Source organism: Bactrocera neohumeralis, chromosome 3 (genome assembly GCF_024586455.1).
Source record: "Bactrocera neohumeralis isolate Rockhampton chromosome 3, APGP_CSIRO_Bneo_wtdbg2-racon-allhic-juicebox.fasta_v2, whole genome shotgun sequence".
In the NCBI taxonomy this organism is placed as follows: domain Eukaryota; kingdom Metazoa; phylum Arthropoda; class Insecta; order Diptera; family Tephritidae; genus Bactrocera; species Bactrocera neohumeralis.
In genome coordinates, this window is record NC_065920.1 from 68097354 (window position 1) to 68123714 (window position 26361).

Below are 26361 nucleotides of genomic sequence, written 5' to 3' on the forward strand. Positions count from 1 at the left end.
ATGAAATTAAGCTATATTTTTTCTAAATTGAATATTTTTTTTCGAAAAAACATTTTTTTTTAATATTTTAATTTTTAAGTGTTTTTTATTCAAAGAATTTATAACATAAATTATAATTTTTAAGGTAAATCAGTGCTTTTAGGTTCAAGAAGAACTAAAAGGAATATAAATGAAGCTTCATTTCTTCGTATCTGATATATTAAAAAAAAATATTTTTGTTCTTTTTTTTCAATTATAATTTTTATTTTTTTTTTTAATTAAAATTTTTTGATTTTTTTAAATTATAATTTTTATTTCTTGTTTAATAATTATAATTTTAAATTTTTTAAAATTAATTTTTATAACACAAAGCTGCAGGTTTTCATGGGTTTCAAAAGTTTTTATGGCAGAAGGTTATACATATTAAAAATATTTCCAAATGCGTCGTTACCTTCAACTGTGGTGTATTTGGCGCGTCAAACTTTATTATTGTGTTAATGTGTTAGTTGTTATGACTATATGTACTGTATATGTAATTTTATATGTACTCTGAAAGCCTTTTATTGTTACTTCATATTTTCACTTAAACATTTGTAATTAATCTCAATTGCAATGATACTGACGTTTGTTGGCTATTACTATTTATATTTATATATATTAAATATTTTTTGTTTTTGTTTGCACAAATTGCATTTTTACAACACAATTTTTGTAATGAAAATGTGTACGCATTTATTTATGTTTGCATGTACTCGTATGTATGTATGTATGTATGTAGATTTGGCATATTATAAAATTTTTTATTTTATTTTATTTACTTTTTTCAAATTTGAACATCTTTTGATTTGCGATATTTGAGTGCTTGCCGAAAAAAGAATTAATTGTTTCACAAAATTGCTTAAAATTTAGTTTGCGAAACACAAAAAAATGGAAAAAATATGCATAATAAAATTCCTATTTTCATTAACATAGAGAATCGAGTAAACAAATTCGTGTATAGAAACATGAAATTAATGAATGCGATGCCAATATGTATGCAGCTCATATTAGACGCAGATCACGACTTTTTCGCTTTGATTTTGTAAATACAATTAAATTATAAAATATGTATGTATGTACTATATATATATTTATGTATGAACATGAAAAATGCACGCGATTGTATGAGAAATTTGACATTTACTCTCCTTTAACAAACGTCAAGGGTTGCGCGCTTGTACGCAAACGACAACTTAAAATAACACCAACCAGCCGAGGTGCTTGGATGCTTTTGTAAATTTTATTACCATTGGCACAAACTTCGTGGTCAAGTCATTTCACTCTACTGACTCCAAAAAAGTTGAAAAGAAGCTGGCCATTCACATTATTTTTGCTGGGCCATTAAAAGTTATTGATATTGTTGTTGTTTTAGCTCTTCCTGTTTAGACTAGGGCGTGTTCTTGTTATTGTTGTTTTTCGTTGCTATATTCACCCGTGTAGCTCCTTCTCCTTCACAGCTCGTGCTTACTGACTCCTTCGATTGTTTACTTTACCTTGATTGATTTGCTTGCCTGGCGGTTATTTTAAGTTGTGCTTGTGTATATGCATATGTATGTATGTATGTTTAGATGTATATATGTATGAATGAAAGTTATTGGTTAATGTTGCTTAAACCGAACGAGTAATGTTATTGTATTTCTATTTTTTATAATTATATTTTTTTTCTTCTCATAATTGCTGCAGTAATTTGCTGTTGTTGTGTAAACTCATAGCTGTTTATATGGACAGCCTTTGTCCAACTTAATTAACTTGCCTCGGAACGCATGCGCTGTCGTCCACGTCTCGTCATAGTCGCAATCGTCATTGTTGTTGTTGTGGTTATTGCTGTCGCATTTGCTCCGCCTCGCCATTACCGCGTTAGTCAGTTAGTGTTTATTTCGTTTCTTCTCTGTTACGTTAGTCAGACTAATAATCGTATTCGGTGGTGCTATTTTCGTGGCAGCTACTGTCACCCGCCCATTCACCTGTTCAACTTCCACCAAACGCTCGTGTCGTTGCAGTTGTAGTTGTTGTTGCTCATCCTCACCTTCACCGTTCAACAAGCGTGTGTGCTCCGACTCAACGGCACTGCTGCCCCCCTCCTCAGCGGGTCATAATCATTGCACAGTGTTGGCTAACATAGCGCTTGTTGTTGGTGTTGGTCCAACGCTGGCTGCAGCTGCTGCAGCCGCCGCTGCTGCCGCTGTTGTTGTTGGCCGTTCGCCGACGTCTTGACAAATGGTGTGTAGCTTTTCCATTTCCGATTTCGTCACTATATTAATTGAGCTGACTTTGGCGCGTTGATATGCCACCACTGTGTTCTCGCCCAAACACTTGACACACACATAGCCAATGAGCACGGCAATGCCGACGGTGAGTACGCGCACCAGCGGATCAACATACAGTTGAATGACCACCCAAGCGCTGGCGCCGGCGACGCACATCAGCGTGATCAGTATGATTGTCTTGGTCCAGTGTTGCAAGTTGAAGCCCTTCTCCCAGTCGAGTCTGCAATTTTGGTGAAAAGATGTGTATATTAAGTGATATGAGGGTAAGTGAAATCAATTTATATCATATTCTTTATTTTAATTTTTTTGATTTGAAACCCTTAATGCTTAGCAAGACCCTATAAAGTATGGAATTTTGTAACAAATCAAGAAAAAACGTTTACTTCGCTTAAACTGTAGCTATAATACACTTCACAAGGTTTGCCATTTCATCATGGAAAGACCAACAACGAGTCGAAATTATTTAAATTTACTACCGGAATTCGTAGTCAGTGGTTTCAACTTTAAGAGTGCTATGTACGTCCAATTTATGGTCGTCATAATCGTCCTGCCACTTCAACAATTGAGCGTCTAGTAGAAAATTTACAAAACGTTCCCGTGACAGTGAGACAAAGATGTGACCGTGGTGTCGAGTATATTGCTGCCGCTAGCGCATCAATTGAGGAACACCCAAATCAGTCTCCCACACGTCATTCTCAAGCGTTTGGCATCTCTGTAACGTCGTTGTGGCGAATTTTGCGACAAGATCTTGGCCTACATCCTTACAAGATCAAACTAACGCAAAAAATGAAGCCGCCACCACCACCAGAATAGTCGTATGTTCGTGAATTGGGCTGAGCAACAACTTGAAAATGATCCGGATTTTCATCGAAAAGTCATCTTCAGCGATAAGGTTCATTATTTCTGACTGAATTGCTTCGTCAATAAGCAAAATATGCGTATTTGTCAGGCAGCAATCCACACGTACTCCATGAGTCGGCATTGCTTCTCGAAAAAATTTTGGTGCGGTTTATGGCCGGAAGCGTCATTGGGCCGCACTTCTTCCGTGATGATCAAGACCGGCACGTTACTGTTATGGGGAATCGCTACCGCTCAATGATAACCGAATATTTTTAACCCGAACACAGCGAATGTCACAATCGATTCATTGAAAGCCAAGTTTGGTGAACGTGTTATCTCACGAAATGGCTCAGTCAATTGACCGCCATGGTCGTGCGATTTGACGCCGTTTGATTACTTCCTGTGGGGCTACGTGAAGTCTATGGTCTATGCCAACAAGCCAGCGACGACTGATGCATTTCGTATGAATATCGAACGCGAAATATCGGTCGATTTATGCTTGAAAACTATCGAAAATTCGTAGATTACTGCAAGACGGATTTCGTGAAGGTCATTCAAAATCAGTTAATGTTCCGGAAACTGTTTATGTTATGCACATACTAATGTTGACAGAATGTCATGTGACCCATCGTAAGAGAGAGACAACTATAGGCATTCGTGGAAACATTGCACTGTACAAAAATTTACACGTTGGATCCCATATAATTTGTACATAGCTCCAAAAAAGACTCGTGCTGATTGGTCGGGCGAAAAGTTAAAAAATACGATAGCTGTGCTTCAAAAAACATCTAAGAAATCGTGAGAGATGATGAAAAGTGGATTTACGCGTATGTGTCCGAAAGTAAAGATCAGTCGAATGCATGGGCGTTTCAAGATATGCCGAATCCAACAAAAATTGTTCACGCTTCCCGGTGTTTTTGGAAAAACTGAACATGTCGCAATCATACCACTAGAACAACGCAGAACAGTAAATTCTGAAAGGTATAGAACCATCTGCTTGCCAGGAAAACAAGAAAACCAACCACCGAAGACGGATCACTCTTTACCACGGCAATGCAAGTTCTTACACATCAACTGAAACTGCATTTTTCTGTACTCATTTTGATGAGTCAGCTAGCGTCCTGACAGTCATGGCTTGGAACCGAATGACTTTCGTGAAGATATTCTCTGAAATAAAAAAGGTTTTCATACAAGGATTTCCGAAAAAAAACTTCAGATCGGATCACCATAGCATATAGCTGTCATACAAACGGAACGAAGGGAATCAAGTTCTTTTAATGAACCGTTTATATTTGTGAAGGGTGTTATAGCTTCTGTGCAACCGAAGTTAACGTTTTTTCTTGTTTTTTACCATAATGACATGAAATATCAAATGATAACTAGTCTAAATATTAAATAGTTAGTTATTAGTGTAAGAATAGTTAAAAATTATAATAATTTTATTTCTCCTAAATACTTAATTAAACTACTTACTTTTTGCTCTTCTCAATTTCATACGGGAAACCACAAACTTTACACGACAACTGCGCATCTGGCGAACTACAGCTCTCCACGAGCCAACGTTTGAGACACTCATGATGTACAGAACTGACATCGCCGGTGCAGCGGCATGGCTGTATGAGCGGTTCGGGCTTGTCACTATCATAACAAATCCAACAGTCTTTTTTCGTCAAAAACGATTGACCTTCCTCGGGTGAGAGGCTCTTGGTTTCCGCCGATGTGGTCGGTATAGATGGGTCAATTTGACGCGACAGCAATTTACGCGGATTTAAGATCCACAGCTGTTCGGGCGCCATTGAATTCCACAAGCAGCAAGGGAACCAAACAGCAACACCCATCTCTACAATGCGGAAGACAATGTCATGCCAATTGCGTGAGTACACTGGCACCCTAAAAATACAAAAAGTGGAAATAAATAATATTTATTGATTCATAAAATTTAGTATTAATGTGAAACTCACTTTGTTTTCCAGAAATCACCCAATGTCTCTGATGTGAGGAAGCCCACAATGACGATTAACATAATCGCCTGTGATAGTAGACCCAAGCGTGACTGGTGCAGTTGTGAGGCATTTACAATCGCTTCGCTGGGTCCAAGTATTTTGCCAGTTTGATCGTAAACGAAGCCGCCGCGCAATTTGAAAAACACTTCGACGCCATAGATCAAAAAGAAAACGACCACAATAAGCAAGAGTACGGCATAACAGCCGTTGAAGATGTGCGCATAATTCTGCCGATCGTTGATAATCAACGAAGAAAATACCTCAACGCCGAATAAGCTGTAGAGGAATAAGTTAAATGCTACAAAGCCGAGGAAACTCTTCGATAGAAATTGTGACTTCTCCCAACGGATGTCGCGTAAATGGAAAATCTGCAAATAAAAACGGTGAGATACGGTCAGTGACAGAAAATTAAAAAAAAAAAAACAAGTAAGGCTGGGCTAAGTTCGGGTGTAACCGAACATTTGATACTCTTGCAACTTGCAGGAATCAAAGCGCCGGATATTACTTCAGGCGCTGGTAAAACTTTTTATTAAATATGTTGCGAAAGAATTCAATATTCATTATTCAAAGAAATTGTGAGTAAATAACAATCAAATTTTAAATATTCGTAACTTATATTCAAGGCCATTAACTTAAACTTAGTTTTATTGCTTTAATTTAGTTCGCGTCAGTATTATAAGTATCTTGAAATGAGATATGTGTGACAAAAGTTAGTCTCTTCGATTGCCAAAGAGGTAGGGGCTAACTCTAAAACCATTCTCGCGTTAGTAAACACTTTAAGGAAGATGAACGTATTGACAAGAAGAAGGTTCTGGTAAAAAGAAGAGGCCACATGATCGAGAAAGAGCTAAGCCTTTCGGGTAGGAAATTGGCGAGGAAGGCTGGCTGCTCAGAATCTTTCGTATGCAGGACGAAGAAGGAAGCTGGGCTGAAGACGTCCAAGGTACAGAAAATTCCGGATAGAAACGCCTTCAAAAACGAAACCACAAAACAACAAGCTAAGAAGTTGACAAACGATTTTGTTAAGAAATTCGAATGCTGCATAATGGATGACGAGACCTACGTTTTAGTGGAATTTTCTCAGCTACCTCGAGGCAATGTTGCTGAAAAATTCAAAGCCAAAAAGGTGACAAAATTTCCAGAGAAATTTCTTGTGTGACAGGCAATTTGCAGTTGTGGCAAAAGAAGCAGCTCATTCAATACATCGGATACAATCAACAGCGAATATATGTATGTGAAATAATGTTTAAAAAAAAGATTGCTCCCATTTCTAAGCCGACATGAAGTGCCCACGTTTTTAAGCCTGACCACGCTTCATGTCACTATAGCAAAAAAGCCTTAGAGTGGTTCTAACGGAATGGAGTGATTTTCGTACCTAAAGAAGCGAATTCACCGAACTGTCCAGAACTACGGCCGATTGAGAGATACTGGGCTTTAGTAAAAAAAGAGTTGAAGGCAACAAAAAAAAAGTGACCAAAAGACCTTCAAAACTTTAAAAGAAAGTGGTCTTCAGCAGCTTTGATTGACTAAGCATCTTCAACGAGATCTCAGCACCATATCCTTCACTTTTTAATATTTTCATCAGTTGTAGAGGTCGACCATCTCGTAGGCTTTGTATCACTTGTGTTTTTGATAAAACTGAATCATCGTAAGCCTTTTCCAACATTCGCAACAAACACATACTTTCTTCGATATTTTAATCCATTGTAAAAATCGCAACGTATTACTCAGGTGTACCGACTTAAGCAGCTGCTGTAAACGAATTGGTTGATAGATCGCGCTCATATTTGCATAGTACTTTAGAACAGCTCTACCAACTTCGAAAATTATATTTTTTTCGAAATATCATTTATTCGGGAAATTTTTGTCACAATCTACCCTGTAGCAACATTTTGCAAGAGCATAATAATATTTATACAGTCAGGACGTTTTTTTTTTTTTATAAAATTTGTGCTTATATTATTTTTTTAGAAAAATATTGTAAGTATTGTAATTAATTTTTTTATTGGAAAAATAAAATTACCACAATAATGATTTCGGTGATTTTCACGGAATTTTAAATTCACTTAATTGAGCGCACACTTGAATTGATACTGAAGTCTTTGCTCTACTTTTCCACATATCATCATATATTATCTTTTATAATTTTTACACTATTATTATCATAGTTTTTCTTTAAAAAATATACATTTATTAATAGAAAATATTTAACTTTTTTTTTAATTTCAGTGACTTCAAAACGCGCAGATCCTCGCGATTCGGCAGTTTCCTATTGAATGTTAATGAAAAATTTATTAATATGAACTTTCATAATAAATAAAACGCGCTGATAAAAATTCATGAAAAAATGTTTACTGTTTTTAGTACGTAGAAAGGAAATAACAATGGAAAAAATAAACAAAGTAAAAAAAAAATACCTAAGAACACCTCCAATTGCCGCGATAATTGTACTATGTACTAAAAAAAAACTTAATTAAATGTACCGAATTATCAACTGCGATCCGCCTGACGTGTTTTTATACCGTTAATATGGTTCAGTGATTACAAAACACCTATAAACATAAATATAACACAAAATCGAGGACACTTGCACTCAAAGTGAACTATAGAGTTGTTGTCAATTTGTAGTTGTAGTATTCAATATAACTCTATTAATCGAATATACCGAAATTTAGATAACTCAACTACTGCGGCGATAATGGGCGGATGAGAGTGCGAAATACTTAACTCAATGAGTGAAAAGTTGTAAAATTTAATATTGCTTTATAATTGGGCGCATTACATCACATTACAGTAGGCCATAGGGCGGTTACTGACCCATGGACATAAGTAGTGAGTTACCTGTACTCTATAAGTTTTTATAATTGTGGCGGCCTGAAGGCAATAAAATTGAGTGCCTTACAGTCTGTTACTAATATGTCTCAATTTTATTAATTATTAGGTCGTTCACTAAGTAATTTCGTGCAATTAAAACGTTATGTGTTTTATTATGCAACATGAACGTACGCGTTAGACACATTTAATCTTAACGTTCCCACGACAGTCGGATTTAAGTAACCGGAACGGACTCGGATTTTTATCCGACCAAGGACTGTCAACTCGGCACCATTCCACGAAATTTCTGCAGGAATGTTTATGCGGCTACAACAACAACCACAAATTTAATCTTATAGCAATCTCTCGAGATGTTGTTATTCGACGATTTGCAGTGACCAACGACTTTGTTTTATCAACATCGGCTTCAAGAGGCCTTCTAGGACGTGGTCCATCCAGAAGATCGAAATTGTCGGAAAGAAATTTACCAAACAATTTAAGAAAATATTTCACAAACAAACGTTACTATGTCAGCTGTTCAAATATATAACAGCAAAGCAGTTAAATGTGAAGTTGGCTGCGTAAACAATCAAAAATGATCAGCTGTTGGCATCAAACGAAATTACTTAATGAACAACCCAATAGATAATTAGTTCTTATCGAAATATGGAGTGAAATATACCACAAATGTACATTAGGTTGAGCCAAAAAAAAATATTAATATTAAATTTATGGGTTAAATGGACCTATGTATGTATATTCAGAAAAAAATATCCCCGCAAGGTAGACTTATTACCTTGAAACCATTTCAAAGTCGGTGGCTAACATTACTCGAAAATGGCTGTACCGATTAGTCTCAAATTTTAACACGAGCTTCTTAAATATATTTTCTAGTAATTAATCGAAGATTTTTTCTCAATCATAAATATTTTTTCATAAACAATTTAAGGCCGAAATTTTAGGTCAAAAATCGTGTTTTTTTTACTTTTGAAAACCGCCATTTTGCAAAAAAAAAAAAAAAAAAAAATATTTTGCTTATTCCTTCACTTAATTACTCGATTTAACATTACTTTCACGAAATCAGCTGTAGTTCCTTTCCAAATAAATATTTTTACTAATACCAAGTAAGAAAAAATTTTTATAATTCGCTTTTTATCGGCCTTCTAACTGTAAATAACCCCTTAATGATTTTAATTTTTTATTTCATTTCTGTTTTTTATTTAAAAATATAAGCTCGACATTTTTTTTTGCTCACCCTAACGTATGTGTAACCCTAAGAAATATTTGTTTAGTGCACATTGATTCAAATAAAATTAGATTTCACTTTGAAAAATATTGAGTGCGAGCAAACCAAAGGTAAGATAAGGGTGCTCTGTATGAATCGACATTAAGATAAGAAAAAGAGGAAATAAGAAATTATTAGTAAATATTTTTAATCGAATTATTTAGGGTTAGGAATATTTTCACATATTTTTTAAAATCTTTAATTTGCAACAATTTTTTTTGAATTATGGTTACTTAATAAGAAAAATATTTTTTATTAAAATAAAGCTTATATGAAGATATCTTATGCAGTTCTTAAGGGAGTCAACCCGTGTGGCGGTTTCAAAAAATCGATTTTTTTTCTTAAGTCCAATCTAGAGCATTCATAAAATGTGCTAGTAAAATAATTTTCCGAACTTTAATGTAATTGGAAAGTTGCAGGATTAAGAGACTAAGGTCTTTAAATTTTCAAACGTCTTTTTCTCGAAACTACATTTTTTAAACTGGCGTCCACGATTTCTCAAAAACTGTTTCATCGATTGTATAAATTAAATTTTAAACGGTTGATTCAGCACACATGTGGCTATCATCCGAACTAGGATTTTATTCATAAAAAAGTTGTCGCAAAAATCATGAAATTTGAGGTTTAATATTCAAAAGCATTCAAAATATTGAAAATTATTCCGACGATAGAAATCTACGGACAGATTATTTTATGTTGACCAGTCTGCTGCAAGCGTGGACGCCATTTGTCTACCTTTTTTCTTCATGGGTACCTTTGGAGCGAAATAAAAAATATTTTTAATAAAAAAACTTGATCATAATCGATCAGTTTGTATGGCAACTATATCTTGTAGTTGTCCAATATCGGCGATTCTTGCAGATATTCAATACCTCAAAAACTGAGACACTAGGTTCACTTATTATATAGACAGACGGACATTATAGCGCCTTCAGTGCTTCACAAAGGTCGCGGCAAGCTTAATATACCCTGTTCAGGTTATATCATCATAAACAGTGAACAAATTCAAATAAATACAAAACCACAGTTATCACAAGAAGGTGTACTCTACGAGGCTTTCTCAATCAAAATCAAAATATCTGCAGATGCATCACCGAAAATGTGCATTAATAGCTCAGATAGTACACCAATGGCTCTGTGAAGTTTGATATGCATTCGAAAGGGATAGATATACATACATATGCACATACATATATTTAATGTGAAGAAATTTGTGTTCTCCGACGTAAAAGTTATTATTAAGAGATGGATCGATGTATAAACTACCTGAATTCTTTAATTAAATTTTCTCATGGCAATAGTATTGTAAATCAGAGATACCGAGGGCTTTTGCTTATATTTTTAGAGGACGTTGCAGGTTTTACAGTCTTTGGACGAATAAATTGCGACTCTGCCTATTTATATACCATAGGATCGGCTGTCGCTGGATTTACCCGTTGGTATAAGAAAAAAGTCCAAATAAAAAGACGCAGTTGATGAAGATATAGACTTATCAAACTCTGGACAGTTATTGGAGGTCTCTTGACAACGTCTTTTCTAAGCAGTTCTTGCTACAATGCTTTCACAGAAGCCACATCCTAGTAGGAATATTAAGAAAACTTTCCTACAATACGGAACCGAGATTAGACGTAGTTTAGGACGCGACTTACAGGTGCTTCAGACAAATACTGAACGCCATTTAGAAAGAAGTTATTAAAACCTTCATTTTCTTACAAGTGAAAGGCTATCTTGGCGTCCAAACACCGCCCATCGCAGATCATGAGCTCGATTCGCAGTGTGATCTTTGCGCAACGTTATTCTGAATATCAAAGTAGATTAAACTCATATCTATGTGGAATTAACTCTGGCATACTAAACCTATATAAGTCCTGCATACAAAGAGCCCGTCGAACTTCACCTAACATTCCTCCGTTCTCACGATAGTCAGGTGTAAGTAACCGGAATGGACCCGGATTTTATCCGGCCAAGGATTGTGTACTCGGCACCATTCATAGAAATTATAGTTAAATGGCTTCGATGACAATAAATTTTGCGCACTCATACAGCTGCACTCAAAAAGCTATTTGTGTTAGGCACCCAAAAACTTGTCTTTGTCTCAAAAGTTCCAAAAACAAACTATAAGGTAAACTATTTTAGGTGCCTGGTGAGATTTAAAACTAACGATTCGTTGATGCTTTAATAAAATTGTTCGAAGTGCTGGGAAAATTTGTTGCCACAAATGTCAAAGTGTTTGGGCCTTCAAGATAATGTTTTAAAAATCTATTAAATCTTTCTAATATATTCAAGTTTACTTATTGATTATGAGGTTAGGAACATATAAGGGATCCTCTTATTTGGTTATAAGCATCAATTCATATAGTAAATATTAGACAGATCGGCTCTTAAAAATCGTTAAAAACACTACTTCGCTTCCGCTAAGTGAGCCAAAGAGCCGGAGTACGTACAAATTTTGTATTGCATATTAAATTTACGCATTTTACATTAAGAACACATACATATCTACATACTTATACATATATTATATGTACAATCTTAAGCGTTTATTACTCACCTCAGCCCACATGCAGACGATGAGTGATGCGCAGGTCATTAACATCGGATAATATGCCGACATCAGTGTGATGGCCCATTGTGGCTGTAAATCCAACTGCAATAAATGAAAAATATGACGATTAAAACAATAAATTATTATATACTTCAGCGCGTTGGCTTACCGGTGTCGTAAAGAAGGCACCGCGCAGCGATGCTGCCACGAATACCAGAAAGTATAAGACCTTTTGTGTTGTAAGCCGACAGGCGCGCAACATCGAGGGCTGTTTCAAGCGTTGATACTCGGCCACAATGCAGATGCAGAGTTGCACGACAGACACTAAAGCGACAAAGTAGAAAACAGCCGAGATGCCGGCGTAATATGGCAAATTGAAGCCACTACACTCATCGCCGGCATAACGGATCTCACAGAGGCATGTGCCATTCAGACAGTCGCCTCGTCCCGAGCAAGTGGCAATATTGGGATCGTCATCGTTGATGTTAAAAGGTGAGGCTGGTGAATTGGATCCACCAATACCGGCGGCAAAACCAGCACCGCCGCCACCGCCATTGCGGCCACCCACAGGTGCTGATGATTGCAATACGCTCGAAGAGCACCGCATTAATTTGTGAAAATTGGATAGCATTCTACGTCAAACTACCTGCAAGTATATAAAAAGAAAATATATATGAAATACATTTGATAATGATTTTTTTAACACATGAACTAAACAAATATTTATTTAACATTAGTAAAAAATTTTATAACAACATTGGCACATTGATGTATTTTATATAGATTGGTTAAAATATTGATCAAATCTCAAGATAAAGATGTCATAACCAAAAACTAATAATTTATTTTTTTTTGTTTGAACAATGATTTAGCGTATTTTGCAATAAAGTGCAAATTCTTTAACAATCAGAAGATAAAAATAAAAAATTAATATTTTTCAACAGATAAAAGGTGTATAAGACGATAAAAAGTGTACGAAAATGTATAAATTTGCTGAATGAACAATTGCGTATTCCTCCTCCCGAGGTGTATTATTTCATCGCTTTAAAAAAAAAAAACAAACGGAAAGGTAACAACATCTATTTAACTGTAAATTTTCCTAATCTTTTCATTCCCTCGACAGGACAGGTTATATTAAGTTTGCCACGAAGCCTACATCATACAGAAGGAAACGTCAGAGACCCTATAAAGTATATACGTACATATATAAATGACCAGAGATGGTCTCTTCGTACAGCTGTATACATATATGCGAACTATACAAACTTTCTTATTTGACAAAATATCTTCACGAACATTGGCATAGATTCTTGCCCCACGCAACGCACGATGCGTTTAGATCGGACCACTGTAAGTTATAGCTGCCATACTCTCTCTATGCCGCTTAATCTGAACTTGGTATCCCTGCAGAGCTATTACGACTGTGTAAGCTGCTGGATACGAGCTGCAGAGCTAAATAGAGAAGATAAATTAGATTTAAGATAAAAATTTCTCCAGTCTGGTTAAACTGGCAAATGGGTCAGGTAGTGCAGGACGGCAGGACTTGGCTCCTACGTCACTGCTGTCAACATCCGGTGTGTTTAACGTGGGTACCTGACGACAGCCTTACTCCACGGCGCTCAAAAGCACAGCGGATAAAATTAATGCGTTGATCAGCGCCCTAAGAATGCTAAGCATTTTCAGTACCAATTGGCAGTGCTTTGGGTCCGGCACCCGGTTGCAATGCAACTCCACATTCAACTGACAAGGTCAGTTCTTCCCGCATTTGGGTTTTAACCACAACCACCACGATACTCCCCGAGGGGCCAGTCCGCATGAGCAGGTTGGAGTGACCTCCAAGGGCTCCTGCTCCCCGTGGTACCAGAATTAAGTCTCCGGTCAGACCTCGTAGCCGAAGCTACTACCAGTTGAGCTTCCATACGGCTCTGGACTGGTGGCCAGGATTTTAGTCGCCTCTTACGACAGGCATGCCTTACCACAGGTATATTCGGTTTCCCCCCACAGGTTAATTGTTTAACTTTTTTTGGCTGACACATCAATGTAGACTAGAATTTTGTTTTCACTAAATTATTTTTGTTGTAGCGAGAGAAAAGATCATTGAGGTAATTTGGTGGAATGCTGCCGAGTTGACAGTCCTTGACTGAATAAAAATTTAGGTCCATTCGGTTACGTGGACCGGACTGTTGAAAATACGTGGCAGCCCGTCGTATCTGGGAACGGGTCAAATATCAACAAACTCGCTCTGTTTTTTGCAGTGCAGTGCACTATTTTTCTTTTCGGAGGGGTTAAACTTTTATCGGCTATAGACTAGTTTTATCTCATCAATACTTAAAGAAATTTTAGTGTTGCTGGGAGTTGACATATTTGAATAGAAATTTCATTGCCAATAAAGTAAGTGCATATGCTGCTATATATATTCGCTCCCGGTAGGCAATGAAAGTTTGACATTTTTTAGCATAACATCTCAGAACGTTTTGTCATTTATATATTTTATATAAAACATTCATTTCGGCAAAAAATGTTCATTGAACAGTGTTGTTTGACAACTTTCGGTGATTATCACAAGTGATCGATGCTAAAATCGCAGCACCATCCTTAGAGAAAAAGTATTCAATTGGCCGACGCGATCGTCGGTAGGCAATGAAAGATTTTGCTCGACATTATATATTTTATATAACACATTTTTCGCAAATGTTCATTAACAGTGTTGTTTGACAGGTGAGGCATCGCAAAGCTTAGAGAGTACTTGGTCTCTTTAAAATTAATATCAACTTATAATTTGACCCTGTTTAAGAAAGTCATTAGTACTATGTACCATACTTGGCATATATACAAAAAATAAACGACAAAAAACTAGACACAAACAAAGAAACCAAACTAAAATGCAAATTTAAATTAGAAATTAGTATTACACGTCGGCTTTCGTACGCCGATAAGGTGACAAAAGTGATGAGTCGGTTAACAATTGTGTGGCATTAGTAATTTACACAAACGTTGAATATGCAAACAAAACCTTTTTCAGAATCGCAATAACAATTTGTGTGGCCAAGCTCATTTAGATACAGGGTGCAATATGTTTGGAGGTAAATACTGAATAACTTTGACATTTACCGGTCGATTGAGTCGGTTAGACATGCTTTGGAAAGCTCGATATAGTGCAATTCTAAGCCCAGAATCGCGTCAAACTGTAACTAGGCGTCAAAATAGTACTTTACATTCAAAATAGTCTTTCAGTTCGGTTCAATGCGATGGGATCTATTATATTGTTTGACAGCATTAAGAAAAAATCGCTTTGTTTATATACTTCTATGAAAGTGTGAGCACCCCTGTAAATACGCAAGTTAATGAAATAAAGTAGCGATTAGAATAGCAACGAAGGCGTGTAATCAATTTCACATATACATATATGTATGTACAAACAGACATACTATATAACACTGTATACTACGCTCGTGTGCATAATTACGAGTCAAGTGAAAATGGCAAACAATGCAAGGTATATGCAAATAAGAGTCCCCTCCAGTGGACACAACTTGATAACAGAAATGCACTATAACTTGTAGCAGCGAACACGCGCATTGTTTGTAATATATGAATATGTTTGTATATACATACATATATATATAGTATATTCCAGTTGAAGGTGTAAGCAAATATTTGCATAGATCATTTGTTTAGAAATGACAAGATAATGCATGATTAAAATAAATATTGGGTAGTCGAAAAAGTCTTTTCGTATTTCTAATCAAACTTCAACTTTTTTTTATATTTATACTAATAAATAAATAAACAAATATGTACCATTTTGCCATTTTTCCGCTAAAGGCATTATTCATGTAAAACTTTCTTCAGTGTTATTCGAAATTTCCAGAACAGAAGCGAGCGAACCATTGTTGTGCTACACGAACTGATACAGCATCGTCTCCGTAAACTTCACAAATTTCATTGGTAGCTTGCGTGGCATTCTTCTCTTTAATTTATACAAAAATTTCAAAATATAGCGAATTTCTTTATTATTTTCACATATTTTTGAACAACTGTATCTTTTTTCAACATCCCTGAATTTAATTTTTTTTGGTTAAATAAAGCTTAAAATCTCACCTTTCCAACACTGTATGGTATGACACAATGTGAAAAACGAAAACACTTTTTCGACTACCCAATATGTTCCCGTTCGTCTATTCAAGAAGTATATAACTTGCGCAAAAATAGACAGCTGAGATAGCTTAGGGATAGAAATGTAGGTATCGAGAACCTTATAACAGACACTTAACATATCAATTGAAAAGTCCATAACCTGACACATATGTAGATGGCGCTACTAGAATTAAATCCATACGATTTTTAGTCAGCCCTAACCTTTAAAAGTCGCGTGTATAAATTTGAAAGCTGTTGAATCATTGTGAAAAAATGGATAAAAAGAAATTAAAATATTGCGTTTTGAAGGCTAAAAATACAGTTTAAGCAAAAACTTGGCTCGATCACCAGTTTCCGGATACTCCTTCTTTACTGACGTATACAGTTTTTTCATTTAAGAACACTGCCCCAGGAAAATAAACCATTGGTATGCTAAGTTTAGATGTGGTGACATGAGCTCTGTGCAAAGTGGGTGCTGCGTGATATCACTTTTCACCAAAAACAAAGACGAGTTTATGATTCGGAACAGTGTTTGGAGATGTGAAAGCACAAAACCCGAGGCGTCGATATGTGACAATGTATAAAATATGGCTCCATCGTTTCACTCAGAAGGCCAATCGATCGATAGTCATCCGAGTGAACTGCACACGATGAATCCGTTCCAAAGCGTGGAAAAACGTAACAATCGGCTGGCAAGGTTATGGGGTCTATTATGCGAATCATTTTTATTTACTACTTTGAAAAAAGAGCGACCGTTTGAAGGTCTAAATGGCCGAAAAACGTCCGAGCAATTGAAGAAAAAGAAACAAGTGCTGTTTCATCAAGACAATGCACTGTGTTTGCTAGTGAAAACGCAACAATCCACAAATTGTGCTTCAAATTGCTTCCGCATCCACCGTATTCTCCAGACCTGGCTCCCAACGACTATTTCCTGTTCTCAGATCTCAAAAGAATGCTCACTGGGAAGAAATTTTTGTCGATTGAAGAAGTGATTGCCGAAACTGAGGCATACTTTGAAGCAAAGGACAAATCGTACTTCACAAATGGTAACGAAAAGTTGCAGGTCGCTATAATCCGTGTATTATCCTTGTATAAAACCAGCGTAAACACCACCAACAATGTCAGCCTAGAAATCCAACGCAGGATATTTCTTGCCAACAGGTGCTACTTCGGACTGAGTAGGCAATTGAGAAGCAAAGTCCTCTCTCGACAAACCAAAACCAAACTCTATAAGTCACTCATAATTTCCGTCCTGCTATACGGTGGAGAGACTTGGACGATGTCAACAACTGATGAGTCGACGTTGCGAGTTTTCGAGAGAAAAGTTCTGCGAAAGATTTATGGTCCTTTGCGCGTTGGCCACGGCGAATATCACATTCGATGGAACGATGAGCTGTACGAGATATACGACGACATTGACATAGTTCAGCGAATTAAAAGACAGCGGCTACGCTGGCTAGGTCATGTTGTCCGAATGGACGAAAACACTCCAGCTCTGAAAGTATTCGACGCAGCACCCGCCGGGGGAAGCAGTGGAAGAGGAAGACCTCCAGTTCGTTGGAAGGACCAAGTGGAGAAGGACCTGGCTTCGCTTGGAATATCCAATTGGCGCCACGTAGCGAAAAGAAGAAACGACTGGCGCGCGGTTGTTAACTCGGCTATAATCGCGTAAGCGGTGTCTACGCTAATTAAGAAGAAGAAAACTATGTTGAATAAAAAAAAACATTTTTGACAAAATTTTTATTGCAACACCCTAGATGGTGAACTCAATGAGAAATTTATTATCAAAGAAAATATGTCTGTTAAAAACCCTGTATTCTATTGTATCTATTTGAAAGATCGAGCTCCACGAAACCTATATATTATCAATCCAAAAGGTATAAATGAGGGTTTGTGGATGACTCATTTGTATCTCACATTGATGAAAAATGTGTTTGCACTTTCAAACAATCTACAGTTATTTATTAACTATGGAGCACTTAGCTCTTATACATATGTAGTACTCCACAATTGCTCCAGCCTAACTTAAACTTGAAGTCCATCTTTAAAGGCTTAGCGCTTCCCAAATACTTATGGTACATATGTATATTAGATGTGTGCTTATTGAAGCACTGCGTATTGATCGAAAAATATGTATTAGTTACCCCTGTGTACCATGTACGTAAACATAACTATTTCCAGAAACTTCAAACCTACAGCACAAACTCGAGTTAATGGATAATTTTGTTTTTTGACATTAAATACTAATGCCAACACAGAGCTTCTTATCCATACAAAGTTTTGCTTTAACTCTCTTAAACACTTTACTCTTTAGTGTTATGAAAACAATTCCACTACTCTTGACAGTTCTTCATCGCAAACATACCATAATTCCCAATAAGCTTTGATCGAAAAATTACCACACTCTCTTATGGATAGATTAAGAAATTTTCAAAAGGGTAACCTCCCATATATGGAACGCAGGGTTAGGGTTAGAAGCTAATTGACTCACTTAATAATCATGCATGCAAAACGCTCTATTAAGGCTACATTATTTATCAAGTCAGATATCCCCCAACATTCAGTAAGAACTGTAATAAGAGACACGCTACTATAAGGCGTAAAATATAATATACAATACACTGTAAACCATTGTTTATGGCATGCTTTTGATAAAACAATACTGTAACTTGACTGCTGTCAAAATAAGTTGTCAAAAAGTGGATTATAGTACGAAGAAAAACGAAAATTAATCGTGTAAACTGCCACAGAATGCTTTTACTATTGATAAATATAAGTATTTATATCAAAAACAATGTATTAAGTTTTATAATATGCAAAAGAAATCGTTAGAGAGTATATATATTTATATATAAATGATCAGCGTCACGAGCTGAATCGTTGTAGCCATGTTCGTCTCTCTATATATACGTAAACTAGTGCCTCAGTTTTTGACATATCCATCTGAAATTTTGTACACGCCTTTTTCTACCCAAGAATCGCAGCTATCGGACCACTATGGGATATAGCTACCTTACAAATGGACCGTTTCAAATGAAGTTCCGGTATGGAAAACTTTTTTATTTGACAAGCTATCTTCACGAAATTTGGCATGAATTATTTTCCAAGCCACTGCTACAATCTCCGCAAATATATTTCAAATCGGACTACTGTGGGGCATAGTAGCTGTCTTCCAATATGACTAACAAAAATCGAGAAACAAATTATTTATACCCTTTTTTATTTAAAAAAAAGTGCACTTGTAAAGTTGTAAAGTCGTTGCAGTCGAAATTGACGTTTTTCTTATTTTAGTTCAAAAACAAACAGTTTGAAGCAATAATAGTCGGAAATAGCTATCTAAAAAGTCAGCGATATTTTTACGATTTATGAACTTTTTTATCACAATAAATATTTCACTCTACCATAATATCATTTATCAACAAATTACTGCTAAAGTGGAATAAAAAAACACACACATAAGTGCATATTTTGCCAAAAAGTACCATCTGGTGCCACAACAGGTGTGCAAGGTGCTAGAAAATGTTTGAGATAAGAAAAAAAAATCGTTCGATATTGTCACATGAATCATAAAAAAATTTAATCACTCATTAAACTACTATCGGCCATGGTGTCTAGTTGGCTTAGCACTTAATACTCAACCAAACATCAGCACGGTCATTTTTATCGAAGTTTTTATTGGGCATGTAGGTGAACTGAACGGTGGCTATCCGTGTCTACATATTGCTGAAAATTAAAGAATTATTGATTGATTAATGCAAGTTTTTGTCTAGTGTTTACACAATATGGAGCTTATTTCGATAATAGCCGGCAAAACAAGCAAAATTTGGAAGAAAATTTAGTCTTTTTGTATATACTTATATATATTATCCAAGGCTCTATCACAGGAGGTCATAACTATCGAGCACTCATTATACCTCTTAATATATAATATTTAGTTACTAGTGCGAACATCTCGTATAATCGCAAGTAACTAACAGGTGTCTTCGCAACGTCTTAAAAGTAGCGAATCGAACAAGCAACCGGCATAAATCACATACTGATTGGCATAATAAAAATATAGTTATAATTTTTCTAGTGTTCGGTATTAATAAAAAGGTCATATATGACAAAGGAAAAAATATGTAAAATATCCACTTTTTGATTCTTAACAGATTCCTAACCAAACATCACATTTACAGTAAAGGTGCGTGTTCCAATTGATTGCTTATACTAGTTATAGTGGTAAATATGAGTTAAATTCTTAACGAACTGTCTTTAAGCCTTCAAATTCTCAATTATGAAGTAAGTTCCCACGAAGTGACTTGACAGGAACACACCAATCTCTCAAAATTGTGTTGTGATCGAATGGTAAACTTTTAGAAATTATTTTTATACTCGAAACTGCACACAAAACAGAGCTCAGATATTAAACATCGCAAATTTAACTTACTCACTATCAAGGCAGTACATGACTTTATGAAATTGTCAATCAACTATATAAAAATAAATAGATATACTTACATATATACATCTTATCTCAAAATGTTTAGGTTAACCAGTTGAAATTAAATACAGGGTGTCCCAAAAATAACGAGAGATAAAATTTTAAGTAGCAGGTTACAGTGTTGATAATCCACAAGACCCCGTTACAATCTCAAAAAATCACTTTTTGGTGTGCTCTATGGGCAGAGAGAATCATTTAAAAAAATAGTGGCCATAATGTTACAGTGGGGAATGGACCATTATTAAAGAAATTGAAAGAAATAAGATCTGATAATGCCGCCAAAACACAATCCGTACCAAACGGTAAATTTTTAGGGATACAATTGCCTTTCTTGAACCACATGAGGGCTTGAAACACTCCAACAGCGATAATTTTTTTGGTTGACGAAACCAATAAGCCATAAATGGACTTAAGCTGAGAAAATTATTTTTCGATGAACGTTAATATGTTAATTTTTCCGAAATCCGAAAACGTACATGAAATGGGAGAAACCCATGCATTGTCTACACGACGATCGTCATAGAAGCAAGGCAAAGAAAATCAAAACCCGATGGAACGAGCTACCTGGGTGCAGAACTTCAAAAGTCATGTGCAAAACGGTAGATCGAAAGTACATAAAATTCCTATTGGCACTCGAGACTGTAGGAACATTATGGGAATACTAACAGTTCACTGTCTGTTGGCGACAAACGCCCGCAGGATTGGGCTGACAGATCGAGAAGACTGCTGGATATGTCAGAGCAGGACACCATGGAAACAATAGCGCATGTCTTGTGCACTTGTCACGCATTGGCAAGACTACGTTGTAAGCATCTGAGGTTAAGAGGTATGATACACTGGAGGAAGTATCGATAGTGAGGCTACAAAGTCTGTTAAAATTCGCGTCAAGCGCAGGCATCCGAAACGATGACTACTCCTCTTGGACTTAGCAAGTGAACTCCATTTGGTATCGCAAAGAATTAAATTGATCTAAGCGTGGCTTATTGGCCTAACAGAGTAACCTAACCTAATACAAAAAAGTGCGCTGTTGAAAATATAAGTTTCTTTGTAGAAATAAATATATGTATTTGTCTTTGAATTGGTTTTTCTCTGTTCGGTATGTTCGAAAGTTTTACAAAGGTTCTATTCGCCACTCTCTTAACTATTTATTTTAAATATTATTAATATTATTTATTATTATTCGTTAATTTAAAAAATTAATAAAATTCAAAAAGTAAATTTACAGCGATTAGAGTTATTGAACCCAAAATTCAAATCCATACCTCGTCTGTAGATACATATAAATTTATAGTAATCTCAATACACAAACTATGCGCTACTCAAAAATCCAAATTAGAACAGGTTATTTTGAAAAACACTCAACTGAGAGTAAAATAGAAGAGCAATGAGTGGGAAATAGAGAGAAAGATGAATATATTTATTATTATATTTGAATTGAATAGAATAAAACTAGCCAGAGGGAAATGTAAAATCCAACAACAATATTAATTGAGATAACGCAGCAGGGAAGCTAGTAAAGTAAGGAGTGAGCGTGACACACTTTACACAAAAGTAGATATGTACCTACTTGTATATAGGTATGTGTGTCTATACTCAACCAAAAGAAATAGAAAAGGCTAGTTTCAAAATTAATCATTCAAAATGAAATAAAAAACTATTTGGGTATAAGATACAAAAAAATTAAATATCGATTTATTTGTATGGGTTTATGTATGTACCTGCAGACACATTTACTTCTAGGTATGTGCGTGAACTTACGAAGTATTTGCTTTGTGCCAACAAAGTATATAGCTATGCAAATAAGTTGAGCACTCGGCAAAGAAAATATGTTTATGTGCTTTTCACGAACGCTTTATTTACAATAAATAATTCAAATAAGATTAATTAAGTGAAGAGTAAAATTTCCAAAATAAGTATAAATGTATAAATATGTAAACACCTAACACATATGTAGATATATGTATGTATGTAGTATGTATTAAATTGGTATATTCATATATACATTTTATGTACTATTTCTAATTTTACAGGAGGAGAGGTATGCTACGCCAGAGCTATGGTTATAACAAATTATCGACATAGCCTTTTTCGAAAATTAATAGGTCAATTGAAAAGTTACTTTAGTTAGCTTTATAGCGCAATTCAGAAATCAGTCTCTACTCACTACAGGGTCCGGCACTCGAAGTGTAATTAAAAAAGCCATAAATTCGGTTTGGAAAATTATTTTTAGTTACTTTAAAGTACAAAATGTGTAAAAATAATCATAAATTCAGGACCAATTCACTTTTGCTCGATATGACCACCTTTTGCCTTAACTATGGCCTTGAGACGGTCAAAAAACGAATCGCAAGCTGCCCGAATGTGACTTGCCGATATTTTGGCCCACTCACGGACAATGGCTTTCTCCAGCATCTCGAGACTGGTGTATTTTTTACTTCGGACCTTGCTCTCCAAAACGGCCCAGAGAGAATAATCCATTAGATCCGCATCTGGTGAATTTGAGAGCCATTGTGTGGTCGTAATGAAGTTCGGAACGTTGTTTTTCAGCCATTCTTGGTTCACTCGCGCTTTGCGAGACGGTGCTGAGTCTTGTTGAAACGTCCATGGTTTGCGACCGAAATGTTTGTTTGCCCACGGCTTCAAAGCAGCCTCCAGAACACTTTCCCGATAATATGTCACATTTACTTTGACGCCAGGCTCGATGAAAACAATTAGAGAGCGCCCATCTGCGGTGACAGGGGCCCAAACCATTATTTGTGGGTGGGTGCTGCCTCCTGGTGGCCAACCGATGAATCGCTCTCTCATGTCATACTTGTTGCTGCTTCGATGTGAGATCATGGGCCTTTTGGAACTTGTAAGGCTTGACCATGAGCTCATTTTTCAATATGCGCCGGATGCTGCGGTCGGATATTTTCAATTCTTTAGACATTTGATTGGCACTTCGTCGTGGATTTTGCTCCAGTCGCTTCTTCACTTTCCGAACCATCTCACGTGACGTTGCACTCTTTTGATGACCATGGCGTTTTGCGATGCTACCAGTATCATTGTAACGAGTGATCGTGCGATAAACAAAAACTTTATTCACATTAAGGTGTTTGAGCTCACGAACAATAGCTGGCTGTGATTTTCCAGCTAAATATAAAGCAACCACACTACGGATATTACGTTTGAATTCCATCGCTGATCACTTTTTTTTGCGTTCACTTTTGGCTAAACGCTTTTGTACACTTGTGAACAATACTCCGAACTGTCATTCAACTAATTTATAAACAGCTGATTCCAGTGCGACAGCTGCGGGAACGGTCTGAAGTTGGTTACACCTCGAATGCCGGACATTTTTAAGTAAAGTCTCAATTTCTGACAAATTACTATTCACAACACAGTCTTTAGTCACAAAATATTGTCTCAAATTTGTCAGCGATAGTTAGCAGGTCAAAAAACTAAAAAGAACTCTACTCATTTTGAATATACTGACAAATAACTTATAGAGATCATTATCCCAGTGGCGAGGGGGAAATGGACCCCTCATGGACTATTAGTAAGTTTACTACTCTGAAAAAATATAAAGTAACAGAAATATAATCCAGAAATTTGTCATTTTATTTCAGAAACAAAATTAAAGACTGTTCTCCATTTAATAAATAATGCTATGATACCACTGAAGTTACAAAGTGTACCAACATATGCAGATTACATTGTTAATAAATCCAGTCAGATCCACAAAGTGCTAAATTTGAAACGACGCGGCTTGATAGAGAATTTAAAATTCATGCTACATTCAGCTCCATCTGTGATATGTTCAATTGATACATTCTGTTCGGTTTATCCTCCAAGTTTTCCAACATAGAGGAATTAGTAACTGGAAAAATAAGGAGACAGCGGGAAAAGCAACGATACTCATTGCAGCCCTGTGCACATTTAAATTTATAGTTGAGATTTTTTAGCTTTGTGATATTCTATCTCAGCGTGATTCTTCAAAAAGAATCAATCGATCTGGTAAAGGCATCAAATATCATAGATACGCTGCTTGTAACGTTCCGAAATCGAAGACAAAAAGCTGAGGAACATTTTCGATCCATTTATTCAGACACGAAAAAATGGCGGCAGAACTGAAAGTTGACGAAAAAAAACCAATAATCTGCGGCCGACAAACAAAAAGTGAAAAATTCTGCATGAGCACTTGCGAAGAATACTACAAAGGTGTAAATTTCTCTGTTTGATACAATCGGCGAAGATTTGAAGACGTGCTTTTCGAGAAAAGTATTGGTTGGATTTCAACTGAGTTTGCTGCTTCCAGAAAAAGTGTGTGCTCTGAAAACCAAAGAAATGGAAAATCTTCTTGATTATTTGATAGATAGATTCAAATGTCTTTTGGATAATGACAACGTTGTGCGACGTTTAAAGCTCAAAGGTGAACCTGATCACTGGCAGTCCCATTGGGGCCAGAAGCAAAAGTCAAAAGACAACAAGTTACCGACTACAGCATTGGAAACATTGAAGAACGGCGATGTAGACGATGTATACGAGCACCCCATAATTCATAGTTTTCTTAGCTTATTCTGCACACTTACTGTGACGAATGCGAGTTCTGAACACTTCTTTTCGACACTTCGCGGCATGATAACGTGCCTGAGGGCGAACATAGATAGATTGAACGGCCTGGCGTTGCTGCACACGCTCCATGACTATAAAGTCACTGCAGAAGAAGTTCTCGAAATATTCTAAAAACTTGGCCCACATCGTTTTGTTTTGTGAAAATTTTCTTCGTCGTTAAAAGCTTTTCTACACCATTCGACTTTTCTCCGAAGGTGATTTGAATCAACGATATTAGGAATAGTACTCAAGCTTAACGCATTGGGCACCGACGGCCTTTATATTCTTATGGTTAGTTATAAGGAATGGTTTGGCAGGTAATTGGTGTAATTTTCTTATTTATTTTTAATGCACTCAAGATCAAATTTGTTCTGAAAAGGCTCATATAAACCAAACAAAATTGTCAATGAACTCATAGCGTGTTTCTCAAAACGGATTTTTCAGTTTCGAAAACGAAAAAATGTCACACAGGGCTAAATCTGGCGAATACGCGTCATTAACAGGGGTTGGCTCTCGATTCTTGTTTGGCCAAACAAGTCAGTTACAATCATGCTAGACTTTAGCGGCGCATTAAGTTTTTTGTTACGAATCTAGATAGAAATGCTTCATACCTAAAACTTTCAAGCACCATTTTTTTGACTTCACCGATATTATCGTCATTAACAGCGGTGGATGGGCGACTCGCTTGAGATATGTTTTCGATGACTTCACGACATGCTGCCCATACCTAAAGTGACGTAAGGAGATGAAACTTCACACAATCATAGAGATTAAGTTCAATCTAGGGAAAATTCAATCTAGGCAAAAATTATTTATCGATACACACAGTTTATATGAACTTATCCGAGACAAGTTTGAGTGTATTTAAAGGCCTTTTAGCTACATTAAAACCAATAACGTTGTTTATTTTATTTGATAGACTCCGTTCGGTAGATGCTTCCTCGAATTTCTGTCTCTATTCGAACAAAGGATAACACTTAGGATTCTAATAGGACTCCGAGTAACATAGATTATCATAAGGAGCTTTTTCTTGGTATGAATAAATGTAGAGGCTTTTTGACTAGCCTACCGATAGTCGTTAGAAACATCACTTTGATATTTGTCAGCATCGAATTCAGATCTTACTTATAGATACTATCATAGTATAAATATATAGAGATACTTTTTTCAATAGTCTTTTTTGGACACATCGCGCGTGAGTCGTGTCTAGCTGTCATGTTATTTTTGTTCAGTATTGTTTGTAAGAACTGAAGCCACTCGACCTTCCCAAGTGGCATCGCTTTCCTATGGGCTCTTGAAAAGTTCCAAGAATATCCAACCTTTTCGAGCCACTCTTTATATCATGACGCTGTCAGCCCACTACAATGTCATAAGTT

At 36.1% G+C, this 26361-nt stretch overlaps 1 protein-coding gene across 3 annotated transcripts in view; it reads right to left on the reverse strand.

Moving 5' to 3' along the window:
• Positions 1–452: 452 nt before the first annotated feature.
• LOC126752046 (uncharacterized) overlaps positions 453–26361 on the reverse strand; it is a 61925-nt gene continuing 36016 nt past the window's right edge. For all 3 annotated transcript variants that reach the window (XM_050462581.1, XM_050462582.1, XM_050462584.1), the window contains 5 exons: positions 11942–12418; positions 11779–11874; positions 5087–5496; positions 4599–5015; positions 453–2505 (listed from right to left, as the gene is read on the reverse strand). In XM_050462581.1, coding sequence (XP_050318538.1) covers positions 2115–2505; positions 4599–5015; positions 5087–5496; positions 11779–11874; positions 11942–12403 — 1776 coding nt within the window. In that variant the 5' untranslated portion in view covers positions 12404–12418 and the 3' untranslated portion in view covers positions 453–2114. The remainder of the gene's footprint in view (positions 2506–4598; positions 5016–5086; positions 5497–11778; positions 11875–11941; positions 12419–26361) is intronic.